Source organism: Varanus komodoensis, unplaced genomic scaffold (genome assembly GCF_004798865.1).
Source record: "Varanus komodoensis strain SLA01 unplaced genomic scaffold, ASM479886v1 scaffold29_1, whole genome shotgun sequence".
In the NCBI taxonomy this organism is placed as follows: Eukaryota; Metazoa; Chordata; class Lepidosauria; order Squamata; family Varanidae; genus Varanus; species Varanus komodoensis.
Window position 1 is genome coordinate 3,242,234 of NW_025335759.1, and position 14,559 is coordinate 3,256,792.

Below are 14,559 nucleotides of genomic sequence, written 5' to 3' on the forward strand. Positions count from 1 at the left end.
CCCAGCGGATGCCTGCCTGCCTGGCTGGTCGGCCGGCCTCTGGGGGGCCCTCGGTGGGGCTGCGCCGGTGGTTGCACTTAGCCCCCCTCCCCAGGCTCTCTCCTGACGGGGCGGGGCGGCGGGGCGGGGCGCGCAAGCGGCTGAAGCAGGCGCGGCAGCCAATGGGCGGCGGGGGCGCGACGACCCGCCGCCGCCCGTAGGACGTCTCCCACCCTTGCAGGTGTGACGGCAGAACTGCCCATCGCTCGCCGTTTTCCATTCATGTGATCCAGCGCGACCGAGCTATTTAAAGAGACCGGCCGCGCCTGCGGGGGGGGGGGGGGGGGGAAAGCGTGCCATAAAACGGGCGCCCGCCTCGCTGGAGACAGAGAGCGCACAGGCGCGCGCGGCTCCTCGACTCGCTCCGTTTTCCGCGGCTGCACGCACGTACATTCCCGAAGACGCCCGCCATGGCTGAAGCCTTCGTTGGCGTCTGGAACCTCGTCGAGAGCCACAATTTCGACGGCTACATGAAAGCGCTCGGTAAGGCCCGCGGATCCGCATGGTCCGGTTTGCACGTCCTCTGGGGCGATCCCCTCGGGGAACACCAAGGGCGCGTTTGCAGGCGGCTGGAACTGGCACCCAGAGCGGCGGGGCCTCTCCCCGCTCCATGTTGCCGCTTTTCTTTCTCCGCCCCACCCAGCCTTGGCCGGCGAGCGGGAAATGCTCGCCTTGCAGGGGAGCGTCACGGGATGCTCGCCGCTCGCTTCCCTTCCCGGGCCCCCGGCAAGCGCTTCCCTCCCCTGAAGAAGTCGAACCGCAGGCGAGCCACGTGGGGATCGAATGAATGGAGGCCTGCGCTGCGTTCCTGCTCCTTTTCGTTTCCGTGGCTCGGCGCGAGCGAGAGTCGAGGGCAGCTGGGGCGCAAAACGCGCCTGGGCGCTCCGATTTGCACCGGCGCGGGCGCAGGTGGCGCCTGCCGATCCGATCAGGCGAGGCTGCGCCGTTTGCCCCGCCTCAAGCCGCCTCTTTGGAGAGAGAATGGGAGCGAAGCCACGTGTGCATTTTACCGAGGGAAGAATGAGCAGGCGATATTCGGGCGGGGTGATGATGTGCCATTATTATCGCTGTGGTTCGATGGGGCGGTGCTATAGGCGGCTTATCTGAGAATTATGAACTCGGGCTTAGGCCCTCGGGGGCGAAGGGACTGGCACGTGCTCGGAAATCTGTGCCTCTGAAGTCCTGTCTCTTAAGGACACCCTAATTTGTAAAACGGGATGTCTGGAGAAGGGGGGGGGCAACCGTCAGCCAGAAAGATTGGAGGGGTGAGTGCAGCAAAAAGCCGGCTCATCCGCGGGGGGGGGGGGGCAGATACGAGAGAGATCCCCAGGCGCGCCCTGATTTCAGCAAATGGCCATGGAGAGCAGGGTGGGGTGGGAAGGAGGTTTTCCGGAGATTCAGGGCGCCGTCCTGAAACGCCGCCTCTGCAGCAAGCTCCATTCAATTCAGTCGGAGCCCTTGCGGAGCAGAGGCGCCTGCGATCGCTCCGCCGCTGCACCCGCCCCGTGCACGGCGCCGACCGAGATTGCGGGGAGAGGCGGGGACGATCGCTGGACGGCGGCAGCCCGCCTCCACCCTCCCGGGGTGCGCTGGCTGGCCCTGGCCCTGGCCCGAGCAGCCCGCCTCTGCTCCTCTGGCTTTGGCCGCAGAGCCTTGGACACAAAATGAACCGGGTCCTCCCCACTCGGATTTTGCTGGCCCCCAGGTGGGAAGCTTGCGGCTCTCCAGATGTTCTCGCTTACAGCACCTACCAACACTAGCTAGGGGTTATATGGCTGAAAGAGAGCCGTGTGGTTAATGGGGCAGGTTGGAGATCGACTAAATAATACTAAGTCAGTCGTTCACAATACTAGTTGGATAGAATTACAAGATTTACCCATGTGGAGCAGTGGAACAATTAGTCATTTAGGAGGAGGACTGTATGCACAATATGTTTACTTACTCAGAAGTCTGCCTTACTATCAGCGCTAGGGTTTTGTGCCCTAATCAGTGGGCATAAGATTGCCACATGTAGGATGGAGAGCTGGCCAAGAAACTCTTTTTCTCATGTTTGAAGAACTTGGGAACTACAGACCAGTCAGTCTGACCTCAATCCCCGAGAAGTTTCTGGAGCAGACTATAAAGCAGTCAGTCTGCAAACAACTTGAAAGCAATGCAGTGATTACCAGGGGCCAAGATGGATTTCTCAATAACAGTCCTACAAGGGTAATCTGATTTTTTTTTTAAAAAAAGGATAACCTTCTTAATGGACTGTGGGAATGTTCTGGACATAATCTATCTTGACTTGTGCAAAGCTTTTGATAAAGTACCCCGTGATCTCCTGTTTAGCAAACTAGTTGAAAGTGGGCTAGACAGAACAACCATCAAGTGAATCCACAGTTGGCTACAGAGTTGGACTCAAAAGTGTGTTCTCCAGTGGCACCTTCTCTAAATGGGGAGAAGGAACAAGTGGGGTGCCACAGGGTTCAGTCCGGGGTCCACTGCTCCTCAACACTTTTATTAATCATTTGGATGAGGAAGTGCAGAGAATGAATAGCTAATATCCAGGAAGACAGAAGATTCAAGGTGATCTTGATAGGTTGGAGCACTGGGCTGGGAACAACCGAATGAAATTCAGGAGGAGAAATGCCAAGTCAAGTTCTGCACCTAGGAAAAGAATCCAAATCCATTGGTACCCGATGGGGAATACTTGGCTCAACAGGACTGCAAGTGAGAAGGATCTTGGAATGGTTGTAAAGCACAAGCTGAATATGAGTCAACAATGTGATGCGGCTGCAAAAAGTGCAAACGCTATTTTAGGCTGCATTAATATAAGTAGTGCTTCCAGATCACATGAAGTATTTGCTCCCGTTTACTTGGGACTGGTTAGACCTCATCTGAAGTATGGTGTCCAGTTTTGGGCACTTCAGTTTAAAAAAGATGCAGACAAGCTAGAAAGTGTTCAGAGGAGGGCAACAAGACTGGAAACTGAGCCCTACGAGGAGAGATGGAAATGACTGGGCATGTTTAGCCTCAAGAAGAGAAGGCTGAGGGGAGATAGAAAAGCACTCTCCAATTACTTGAAAGGCTGTCACAAAGAGGAAGGACAGGATCGCTTCTCGATCATCCCAGGGTTCAGGACACAGAATAATGGGCTTAAGTTACAGGAAGCCAGATTCTGGCTAGAGATCAGGAAAAATTTCCAGACTGTTAGGGCCGTACAACAATGGAACCAGTTACCTAGGGAAGTTGTGGGCTGGAAGCATTCTGGGTGCAGCTGAACAGTCATCTGGGAGGGATGGTTTAACTGCAAGTCCTGCACTGAGCAGGGGGGCTGGACCTTCTGGCCCCTCCCAACTCTACTGATTCTCTCACAGCCCAGCACTCTCTAGATGCGTTGGACCACAACTCCCATCATTCTCAGCCAGCAGGAACTATAATCCAACATATTTGGTGGGTACTGGAGAAGGCTGCCATATTAGCACTGTATCTCACTCATGTCAGAGCTATAGAAACTAACAAACAAGGTTGCTGGTCTTCCTCATGGAGGCTTGAATGCCAAGGTTTGTCCCAGGAGGCTCAAAGGAGCACCTACATCCCTTCTGCCAGGTTTGCCAGGTGTGAGCAGAAGACCTTGAGATGTTCTGGACTTCCAAATCCCAGAAGCCTCTGCCAGCATAGCCAGTGGTCAGGAACACTGGGAGCTGAAGTCAATGCACCTGCAAATTCCTTTCTGCCCACATCTGCAATAGGCAGTCAGCTTCTGACTAGAGGAAGTAAAATATCAACTAGATTAATAGCAAAACATGGCAATTCCACTCCCATAGGAATAAAAATATCAAGAAAGTCTTAAAGTCTCACCCTACTACATTAATTATTTCTATTGAGTGTTTCAAAACAAAGTAACAACAGTGAAAAGGGATGGAGGGAAAAGATGAATCAAATCAAATGTTAGTTTCCTTACATAAAAATTAATATCTATAACTGTGTACTTAACATATTATATAAGTCTTTATATTTTCTACATAGGAAACTAATAGTAAAAATGATGCTGCACAAACTTCAACAAGGGCAGCTCAATTATCCTTTGTCTAATAGTAAATTATGCCTAAAACTCACACATTTCATTAAGTCCCCCACCCGCTGTTAGTGCAGGTGGGTGATTATCTTTCCATGGTATAGTTTTGGTCTTTTAGCTGCCAGAAGAGCATGGGAAATCCATTTGTGTTGACCTTAAGTTAAATTCTAAGAATTAGATAGTCAAGAACAGCATGCATATTTATAAATACTAAGGAACTTTGTATCACAAAATCTATCTGAGCTATTCCCTCCTCTTCTCCTTCCCAAAGAAGCTATTGGGCATTGCCAAAACATTGATTAGGTTAAAGATGGGCCTCAAACTCCTACTTTCTGTGTTGGAGAGCTTGTCATATGTAAATATCTAGACCTCTTTTCAGCCTTCAGCACTGAGTTTCTAAGTGCCAGGAAAGGCCACTCCTTATGTTCTTTCCCAGGACTATTTGAAGAGGCCCAGCTTGTCAAAAGAATCTCCCAAGTTCCACCTTCCATTTAAATCTGCTCTGATTTTCTGAAATACTTTCAGGCAAAAATGTCAACATTTCATTAACCACAACTATAAACTATAGAAATGTAATGAAATCTGGCAGAGTGATCTTTAAAATAGCAAAACCAATTTAGAGCAATAATTGACATCGGTAGAAAGCAATATAAATATCACCAAGAAACCCCACTCCTTGAACAGAAAGCTTTTCTGCTAAACCATTTGAAAACAGGTTTTTCTGTTCATGTTAGAATGCTTGTGGTATAATTACAGCAGCTGGATGCTCTTTATTTATTAAATTCATAGCCTGCCCCTTTTCCCTCCTGTGAGGAATCCACTGTGGCTTGCGCAACCAACCTTTTCTCCATTTTGTCCTCACCACAACCCTGTGAGGAAGGCTATGCTGAGAGTCAGTGACTGGCCCAGTGCCATCCTCTGAGCATCACGGCTGAGTGAGGACTAGAATGTGGTTCCCCCAAGTCCTAGTCCCACATTCGCGCCCCCCTGCCAGCCTGGGATTTGGCATAAGGCAGTCAGTCTCCCTGTGTTTCAAAACAATAGATTGCTCCACATTGTACAACCTCTTTGTAACATTGTGCCTTTTCCCAGGGCAACCCATTCATAGAAGCAAACTAGTTGCAACCGCCTCTTGCAGAATCTTTAAATTCAATGTTTCCTTTCACATCTCTTCTTTTACCATTGGTATATGGGATACATGTCTGAAAAGCCACCCTTTATGGACCTTCTATTTCAGCATTTGTAAGATTATTTTTTCCCTTACATTTTCAGGACAAACAGAAGTTTTGCTTTGTATCACACCTTGACTGGGTTCACACAACACAACAAAGCAAAGTACAGATTGAGCATGGGATGAGTGACGGTTGTTGTTGAACCATGGGCTGTTGTGATCTGTAGAATCAGCCATGAAGAAAACTGGTTTGTTGAGTTATGAATGGTGGGTTGTTAATGCTTTACAAATAATGGTTTGTTAATATGACTGGAGTCACTCCATGATGCAGCAACAGCCCACAGTTCAATGACAACTCGCATTCAACTCTGCTTTGTTGTATTGTGTGAGCCAGGTTTATTCTGGGTAATTTGAGTGAAGATAAGCACAAACAGGATAATGTAGCAAAGTAGAAAAGAAGTCTGCCTAAATTAGGCTGTTTGTCTGCAGCGGGTGGAGACATTCCTAATGTGGGGGTAGGAAACCTGCAGCCCTTCTGATATTGTATTCCAGCTTCCAGCAGCACCAGGTAGGAGGAACTATGGCTCAGTGATAGGATTTGGCAGTCCAACAACACCTGGTCAGGCCCAGGTTCTCTGCTCCAAAACTACACACAGCACTTTAGCGTTGCTTCAGTTGTAGCAAAGCGTGTGTGGCTGCACACATGTGCTGGTGAGTCTCAAAACCTTCTGGAGATCCTCAGGGCAGGATCTTTGACCGACAATGACCAGGTTTTCCAAAGGATCACACCGAGCATGACAACTGCACAGCCATTCATTTGTCCCGACTTCCAAGATGTTTAGGCTCCTTTTCATGGGGGCATATAAATGTTTGGTCTGCATGTCTTTTCCTGCAGAGGTGGGCTTTGCCACAAGACAGATCGCAAACCTGACCAAACCTACCACCATTATTGAATATGATGGTGGACAGATGACCATCAAGACACAGAGCACATTCAAGAACACAGAGATCACTTTCAAACTGGAAGAAGAATTTGATGAGACCACAGCAGATGACAGACACGTCAAGGTAAGAGTTCCGGGCAAAGCTTTGATAGTAATTCTGGTGGGTTCCTTCAGGAATCACTAATGGGTTAGGCAAGGACATTGCCTTGTATGGGGTCAGAATAATGTTCATCTAGAATAGGAGTGGTGACCCAAAATCCTCCTAGCTCTTGCTGAATTGCACCTGCTATCGGCCCCTTGCCAACCAGTTTGAGGATGCTGGATCAGCTGATTCTGATGATCACGGAAGGAAAGAGGTTATGGTGGCTTGCTTGCTTTCCCTTGCTGGTGTGTCATGAGTCATCTAATTAGCATAACTGCCCTTGCTGGGTGGGATGCAGGTTCTCTTGACACTGAGTCTGGTTGGGGTGGTGTATGTTCCCTCTGTTGGATTTGGATGACATGACAAGCCACAGCTGCAGCTTGAGCAAAAGGTGAAAGATTGGTATGATCTGAATAGAAACCAGCCTATGGCTTAAATCAAGCACAAGAGAGAGCTAGTGTGGCATAGTGCTTAAGAGCACAGGACTGGGACTCCAGTGATCTGGGTTCGAGTCCCCGCTCGGCCGTGGAGCCAGCTGGGTGGCTTGGGGCCAGTCACAGGCTCTCAGCCCAACCTACCTCACAGGGTTGTTGCTGTGGGGATAAGATTGACAGGAGGAGGAGAGTTGTGTACGTCACTTGAGTTCCTTGGAAGAAAAAGGAGGGGTATAATTCTAGTAAGTAAGTAGCTAGTGTGGTTGTGCATTCTGGTCCAAAAAGTGAGGGGAAGATGGATCAACACAGTTGCCTGCATTTTTGGCCCCTCCTTAGGACCTTACTCTGCAGCTGCTAATGCAGTTCCTCAAGCAGCAGAGGAAGATGATCTGCAAGGAAGTGTACTTAATGGTCTTTAATACAGGGCTGTGCTGTGGGGTTTTGCCCTCAGGGCTTCTCCCTGTGGCTCTGAGTCTGCAAAGGAAAGAACCAGCACAGCACAATGCATTCCAGTTCTCTTGACCTCTCGGTTGTCTCCTGAGAGCTTAGGAGGAAATGCTTGGGAAGAGTGAAAAAAGTGAGGTGAAGGCATGCTATGAGAAAAGGAGCACAGAGCAGAAGAACGTGGCTGATCCCTTGCTGGTTTCTTATTCACAAGGCTGGCTTGTTTTCCAGGACGACTCCTGGGGGACAGCCATGGCTTGTGATCCCACCAGTCCTTATCAGTGGTGCTCTGCACAACAGAATGTGCATGAAGCCATTTCAGCTTCACAGTGGGGCTGCATTACAACTTAAGGAGACCTGTGCTGGGTCAGAGCAAGGGTCCATCTGGTCCCCACTGGATATTAATTTGGGACAAGTGGAGTTTGCAAGAACAGTGGACTGTCTGAGGCATCCTTTTGGCAGCAGTCTTGGTGTACTTTCCCTTTCTTGCATAACTGTTCAGGTAGTTATAGGCCAAACCATCAGGCGTTTCCCATCCCTGGTTCCAGGCTTGATGACTGAAGTGGAGATCCTATGCACAATTGCATGACCGTCAGCCCCATTGAATTCTGGGAAATTTATTCCTGAGTAAAAATGTAAATGCTTCCACTAATGGAGGCCTTAATTTGGAGCCCTGGATTACCTCAGGAAGCCAGCCCTCTTTTATCCACTCTTAGATAAACTTGTTCCAGTGCCATGACTTTGATCTTTCTGGTTTGTAAAAGTAGGTTGTACTACTGGTTTTTTAAATTGCTTTTTAAAAAAGCAGTTGTAAATCGAAGCTCTGTGATGTTTTACTAGCTTTAACCCTACTGGAATAACTCCTGTTGTAATGCAAAGTGTTTGGGGTGTGTTGCTTTGGAATGGGTAACCAAGGCCCATTCGCTTTTCCAGAGACCTCATTCTGGAGGACATGGAAACTGCTAGAATGGGTTTATTGAGATGGCCACTTACAGAGAGCAGCAATCATGAAGGAATTTCCATGAAGACTCAGCACAGAAATCGCCCATTGTTGTTCAGCTGCACAAAGAGTAGTGCTGCAGAAGGTTTTTGAAAAAGACAACACTGAGACCAAATCAATTGAACTGGAGGGCACCCTAGTTTCATTTTTTAAATTCAGCTTGGCTCTGGTTTGTTAATAGATTAGGGAACAAACAATGAAAATAGATTAATGCTGGCCTTTCCTTTGAAGTGGCCACTTTGGACATTCAAGTGGTAAATTTTCTCAGTTCTACCATTATTCATAAAAAGGCACCTACAGTAAGGATTTGCTAATGGGCAATTCTATTTATCCCCAATAAAAAGTCCCATGATTATTCTGCTAAAAATATATTTTAAGTGGCAGGACAGCAGCCCTGTTGAAAGCATAATGAAGGGCTAATGGAAATATCTCTTTGGTTCCTCTTAGGAGGAAAGCATGTGTGAATTACTGACAAGCTGCAGGTTTGACCTTCAAAACAAATCAGTTTGACTGGCAGGCAGCCAGAGGACAAACGAGCCAGAGAGTCACATCTGGCTTCCACAAGTTCCTGCATTAGAGAAGGGGCATGGCTCTTTGCACAGATGGCCTGAGGCTCAGTGGCCAGGGGCTGGCAGCATGCTTGGCTCTCGAGTGAGCTACATTTCTGAAGCAGTTGCTAATCTGGTGGTCAGAAGCGTGCACAGTGGCTGGGGTGAAAGAAACTAGGAGAGGGTGTCACAAGCGTGGGCATGGTGGGGTGCCTGCCAAGGGCCTCCACCCCAGCAGGGACTCGTTGACAATGCTCCTCTTCAGCTTAGCAATCTTACTGGCTCTCACTCTGGCCCACACAATGGTGGTGAAGAGACGGAACAGCAGGAGCAGTTACTACCATCTGCCCACTCCCTGTCTCTCTGCTGTGCAAGCAATCAAGCGGCACCAAAGATGTGAAGAAGGATGAGGAGCAAGAGCAGTTGGTGACAATGGTGGTGGAAAGGCAGATTTGCTAAGGGAGGGAGGCAGCTGAAGGTTCCCTGCCTATAGGCCCTCCAAAGCCTGGAACTTGCACATCACCCTCATCTCAAATTGAACTGCCAGCTCTCCAACCTCGGACAGCCTCAAACAGAGAGATGCTTCTGGTCCCCCAATGCTTTGCTGTCCCCATAAGTTGGACACATCCTTCAGGAGGCTCTGAAGTGTCAGTTCTTAAAAATCAGGCAATGCCCAAGTGATGCATTTAATGCAACACGTGCTTTTCAGTCCTAGCTCTCACTTGACAAGATCAGTTTGCCTGCTTGCCTAGTGCTAAATATGAATTGCTTCTGAGTGACCCAGAGGAGAACTTGTTTTTCTTTGCAGCACGGATTTGTTGTCACTGACAAATACATGTGCAGATAAGAAGGCTGGCAATGGGGGGTGGGGGGCGGGGTGGAAACAAGGACGTTTTCAAGCCTGGAGTTATTCTATTCCCTTTGTGTTTCACTTGTGTAGTTGAAGTATTTTTCCCACTCCTCCATCAATAAATGAATAACTGGGGGATGGGAGGCCAATCAGGTACCTTATAACCAAGGAACCAAGAAGTTCTTACCTGCAGGTTTACAATAAAAAAAGACTTAAGTCCCACAAGGAAAAAGGGATGGGGCAGGAAGGGAATCCAAGCAGACTTTAAGCAGGCCTGGCTGAATGGCCCTGTTTCTCTTCACATGTGCACAGACCCTGGGGTCAGGAAGTCCAATCGCTATGGTTCTCTGGGGGTCATTTAATCAGCATCATTTCTTTTTCCAGTCTGTTGTGACATTAGAAGGAGGGAAACTCGTTCATGTGCAGAAATGGGATGGAAAAGAGACCACCCTTGTCCGAGAACTGAAGGATGGAAAACTAATTTTGGTAAGACGGTCAAAGTACATTGCTGTTTACTGAACTCGCAGCCCATATGGGCAAGCTAAAAATTGTGGAGAAAACTGTTAGTGACTGCTTTTTCCCCCCTAATCGAAACCAAGCATCTTGGTCATGCCAAAACGTGCCTGCAACATGGGCAAACAGCTCAGATTAAATGAGAATTTTGAATTCTTTAGTTTATTCTGTAATTAGCTCTGCAACATAAAGTTGATTGTTGCAACTGGTCATATTGGAAGTGGGGTTTGCAACAAAAAGTTGCAGTCTGGCCTGGGCCTGTTTGCTATCCCTGTAAGTTAGTAACATTCTCTTGCAGAATAATCCATTGCTTCCTGATCCTGTTTTCTATTGTTTTCTTCCTAACAGTCTGTTAATTTCCATGGCCACTAGGCACACTCAATCCTCAGCTGGTCTGGAGTTCCCCCTCTCCTTAATGGAGCTTTCCTAAACTATGTTTTATTCTGTGAATTCAAGCCCCACACCCATCACTTCCAATACTTCCTTCTTGTGATGTTGATTCAGCTATCAATTTAAACCTGAACAAGAGAGATAACAGTTGAGTCACCTGGAAGACTAATCAGGGAGCAGATGGTAACTTTCTTAACTTCTGCGTGGGACAGAGGCATTGCCTGTCCTGTGTTGGCAAAGCTCCAACTGTGCGTTCCTTGTGTCCGCAAGCTTGGGCCTCATGCGATGCTGGAGAAGCGAGGGCCACTGAAAAACTGCTTCCCTCTCCTAGGATAGGCATAATCACAAGGGAAGACCAACCTAACCCTGTATATTGGCTTGAGAAGGAACAGATGTAGAGAGGTTGTGTCATCTTTCCCAGCCAGAAAGGAGACCTATGAAAACTTTGAAACTAAGGACTGGTGGCCACAATTCGCTTTTTTACCTTTTCCCTCTGAATCCCTTTTCATTGTGTGCCTTGTCTTTTAAATTGTAAGTCTTCAGGCAGGAGATGCCTGTGTTAATAAATGGAAGCTGCTTTTTGGGGGGCGGGGCAGTAACTACTGCAAATAAGGGGTGTCTACTAACGGGATACCCTATTGCAACAGACACGGGGAGCATTTTAAAGCAACGTATGCTCTCTGCCCCCATTAAGTACTGTTCCCTACTCTGTGTAGTATTATGCAGCTCTAAAGCACTAAGGGGCCCCCGGTCATATTAACTGGGTCTCAGGAGTTTGGGTTCTATTCCCCACCGAGCCATGAAGCTCACCATGGCTTAGGGGCAGTCACAGACTCAGCGTCACCCACCTTACAGGGTTGCCGTTACTGCGAGGATAAAATGCATCTATGTAAGCTGTCTTGAGTTCCGCTCAAGCAGAAAAGTGGGATGTAAAGGCAAAGACCTTTTTATTTTGCAGGAGTTACTGTAACTATATTGGTTTTTAACATTGTTTTTATTTCTGATTTGCTCCATGCCTTGCTTTGACCTCCTTTTGCCATTAACTGCCAGATTTTTGTGCTGTTTTTAATTGCTTACTGTATTACTAGTTGCTTTATTGAAGTACTGTTGATTTTATTGTATTTTACTGTAAACCACCCAGGGAGCCCTCTGGGCTATAGGGCAGTATGTAAATGTAAGATATAATGTAAAGAATAATAAATGTAGTGATATTACAAACATGCCTAGAATTGCACCCTGAGCTTGAAAGAATAGCCGTTCGACGGGTTGGCAGCTCTCTCTATTCTCATGCCTGCTTTGTCTTTCCAGACTCTAACAATGGGCAACGTGGTCTGCACTCGCACCTACCAGAAGGCAGAATAGAGCCACGTCTGCTTTCTCCAACTGGTTATTCAATGCCAAAAGTGTGGCCAATCTGCCTGCATGGTTCCCCCCGCCAGTGTTTTTGTACAGTTACTGCAACTTCTGAACCCATTCAGTATCCAACTTGAACTCTCTTCAGAATTGCCTGTTAACTCGATGTTTGGATTTTTGTTGTTGTTGCTTTTTTTAATACTGAAGGGTGGGGGGTGGAAAATAAACTGAAGCAGTTGTTACATAACAGTCTGCCTGGTTGTGTTTTGATGGGCTTGGGATTACGACTAGTGGGCCTCGTTTCCTTCTCAATGTAAGCGATTCCTTTTCTTCCAAAACGGATGCTTGAGATGGTCAAACTGCCAGGGCTCTGATTTCCTATGTCTCCGATATGTAAATATGAAATAATGTTGCAGCTTTATCCTTGTCTGATGGTAATGACTACAAGGGCATGGGGTCAATTCTACAGGTAAAGTGTTCTTTGCTTCTGTCAAAATTGTGACATAAGAAATGATCTGACCAAGGGTCCATCTGTCCAGCATTCTATCCACACGGGGCTCCTCCAGCCAGATAGGACTGCAGCTGCTCCCCAGCAACTGCTGTATGCAGGCATGTTGTGTATGATACAGGAAAATGGGCCTGGTAACACTTGATGATGGGATTCCCGCAGTCTGTGGAGCTGTGATTTTTGGCCCAAAGGTCAAACACTAGCAGCGTCACTTTTTCCGATGAATTTGATACAGCAACATAAGCAAGGGCTCCGGAAGTGAAAGGAACAGAACTGGCGTGTCTAGGCAAAGATTGGGAGCCAGTATTTGTTTAGAAAATAGCCAGAATAGGCATTGACTCTAATGTAAACACAGAGAAACTTTAGCCAGCATAAGGCAGTCATGCAAAACCTCTGTTAAATCCTTACAAATGCATCAACGACATGTATACATAGTTGTGAAATGCAGTTTGTATTAGAGAATGTTAGGGTACATTCAAATAATCTGTGCATCTACTCAGGTATTATTCTAAAGACTCAGAATCCAACTGTGTCAGATAGCTACAAGAATGAGATCTCCCCAGAGCTAGGAAATTTTGACACTGAAGATCAGAAGTCAAATGAGCTCAGGGCTATAGCAGATAACAAGTTCAAATCTGTTACGGATGACTCTGCTAAGACAATGAAGTAGTGTCTTGTTTGTAGCTGGCATGGTAATTTCAGCTTCCTTGTATTCCCACAAAGCAAAGTGCATGCATTCGGTGGAGGCAAGCTTTTAACCCTGGTGGTGTATGCATTCTGCTATTCTATTCGGGCATGGAACATTGTATTAGTCACCACATTAGCCCTCAAGAATTTCAGTTTTCGGTTATTAATGAACAAAACAATAGGGAAAAGGATTTGCAGGGGATTTCCATGTTGTTTTAGTAAAAGAGGCAAGAATGAGTTAGGGTTCATGTGCTACGTCATCAAAGGTAGGGCTTAACAACATCTGAAATCAGAAGCAGCCCTGCCCTCCAGCATTTCCTTTTCTTTCAAACACTAATAAACCGCAACAGTGGTTAGGGACAACCACATGGTCAGGGGCTGGAGAGAAAAGGAAGGAAAAGGGACAGCACCTAAAGGCCCTACATAATTACTGATTAGTTGTTAACTGGGACAATTGTTGCGAAAAGCCAATGTAAAGATCTTCATTGACATCTGGTTCATTTTTGAGTGTTCAAGTACTTATTTGAAGCTCTCCAGCTCCCATCAAATCCTGTGCATGCAGTGAGGTTAGTTTGAAACCTGTTTTCTGGGAATCTTCGCCATGAAGTGGACAAATGGGGGCTTTCCTCAGTGCTGGCGTGTGGAATTCCCTTTCTCTGCTCGCTTGCCTGGTGCAAATCGCTCTCATTCAAGCAACAGGAAAGGCACCACTCCAGGTTTTTATACTTAGAGTGCTGCTGCTATGATACTTGGTTTTTATGTTCCACGGTCCTGCAGATTGTATTTTGAATATATTTCTCAATGTAAACTGGCCTAGAACAAAACAAGGGGGGCAAATCAGTGAAAATAAATCAAGTAGCAGCCTACATGGCACTCCAAAACAGCCACAAGGGATCCTGCAAGCATCATTGAGCAGAAGGGAATTCTCCAGTAACCAGCAATTAAGTCTAGAACTGACTGCCTTTCTGTCCCTTGAACCCAAAATGGAAACATGGGTCAATTTCATTTTTCAGCCAGTTAGAAAAAGCAAGCCAGGAAGTGCCCCCAAAGTGATGAAACATGATTGGGTTCTCTGGGTTTATCTGACGAGCTCGGCCCACTTGCGGAAGCACTCTTCTCTTGCCACTTTGGCCAAGACCTTCTGGTTTGTAGCTGCTGCTAAGCCTATGGAGTTAATGGAGAAAGAGCTGAATAATTTCCCCCATCAATTATTTTGTGCTGAAGTAACCACCCTGTTCCCTGTTCTGGAACAGTTACCGTAACTTTGTGTCACCCACCTCAACACCTCCTTGGATGCAATTTCTGTGAAGTAGTGTTGCCATCAGTGGTCCAACATGCTTAATTTCTAGTCACATAAACCTAAAGTGTACTGTATAGAAATCCAAGTCTGTGGTTTTCTTCTGGAGCACTGGCACATGAATCAAAGAAAGCATTTGTGTACTCAGCTCCTTGTTAACATCAGAAACTCTTATTAGATTG

The 14,559-nt window shown here is 47.0% G+C and overlaps 2 protein-coding genes across 4 annotated transcripts in view; one reads left to right on the top strand and one right to left on the bottom strand.

Moving 5' to 3' along the window:
• The first annotated feature begins 335 nt into the window (after positions 1-335).
• Positions 336-12,134, top strand: FABP3 (fatty acid binding protein 3). Its single transcript, XM_044434800.1, has 4 exons — positions 336-522; positions 6,163-6,335; positions 10,014-10,115; positions 11,841-12,134. Exons 1-4 carry the CDS (start codon positions 450-452, stop codon positions 11,892-11,894), a joined length of 402 nt encoding a protein of 133 aa, XP_044290735.1. The 5' UTR covers positions 336-449; the 3' UTR covers positions 11,895-12,134.
• A 631-nt stretch (positions 12,135-12,765) lies between these two features.
• ZCCHC17 (zinc finger CCHC-type containing 17) overlaps positions 12,766-14,559 on the bottom strand; it is a 28,178-nt gene continuing 26,384 nt past the window's right edge. The window contains exon 8 of one of the 3 annotated variants that reach the window (XR_006415185.1): positions 12,766-13,893. The gene's annotated coding sequence lies outside the window, so the exon portion shown is untranslated. Of the gene's footprint in view, positions 14,489-14,559 lie in introns of all 3 variants that reach the window. The other 2 variants (XR_006415184.1, XR_006415183.1) reach the window with 2 other exon arrangements.

Excerpts from the sequence above, each read along its gene's own strand:
- FABP3 (XM_044434800.1), top strand. The coding sequence starts at position 450 with ATGGCTGAAGCCTTCGTTGGCGTCTGGAACCTCGTCGAGAGCCACAAT. Across the intron at positions 523-6,162 it reads CGGCTACATGAAAGCGCTCG|AGGTGGGCTTTGCCACAAGA; the intron begins GTAAGGCCCGCG and ends CTTTTCCTGCAG. Across the intron at positions 6,336-10,013 it reads CAGATGACAGACACGTCAAG|TCTGTTGTGACATTAGAAGG; the intron begins GTAAGAGTTCCG and ends TTCTTTTTCCAG.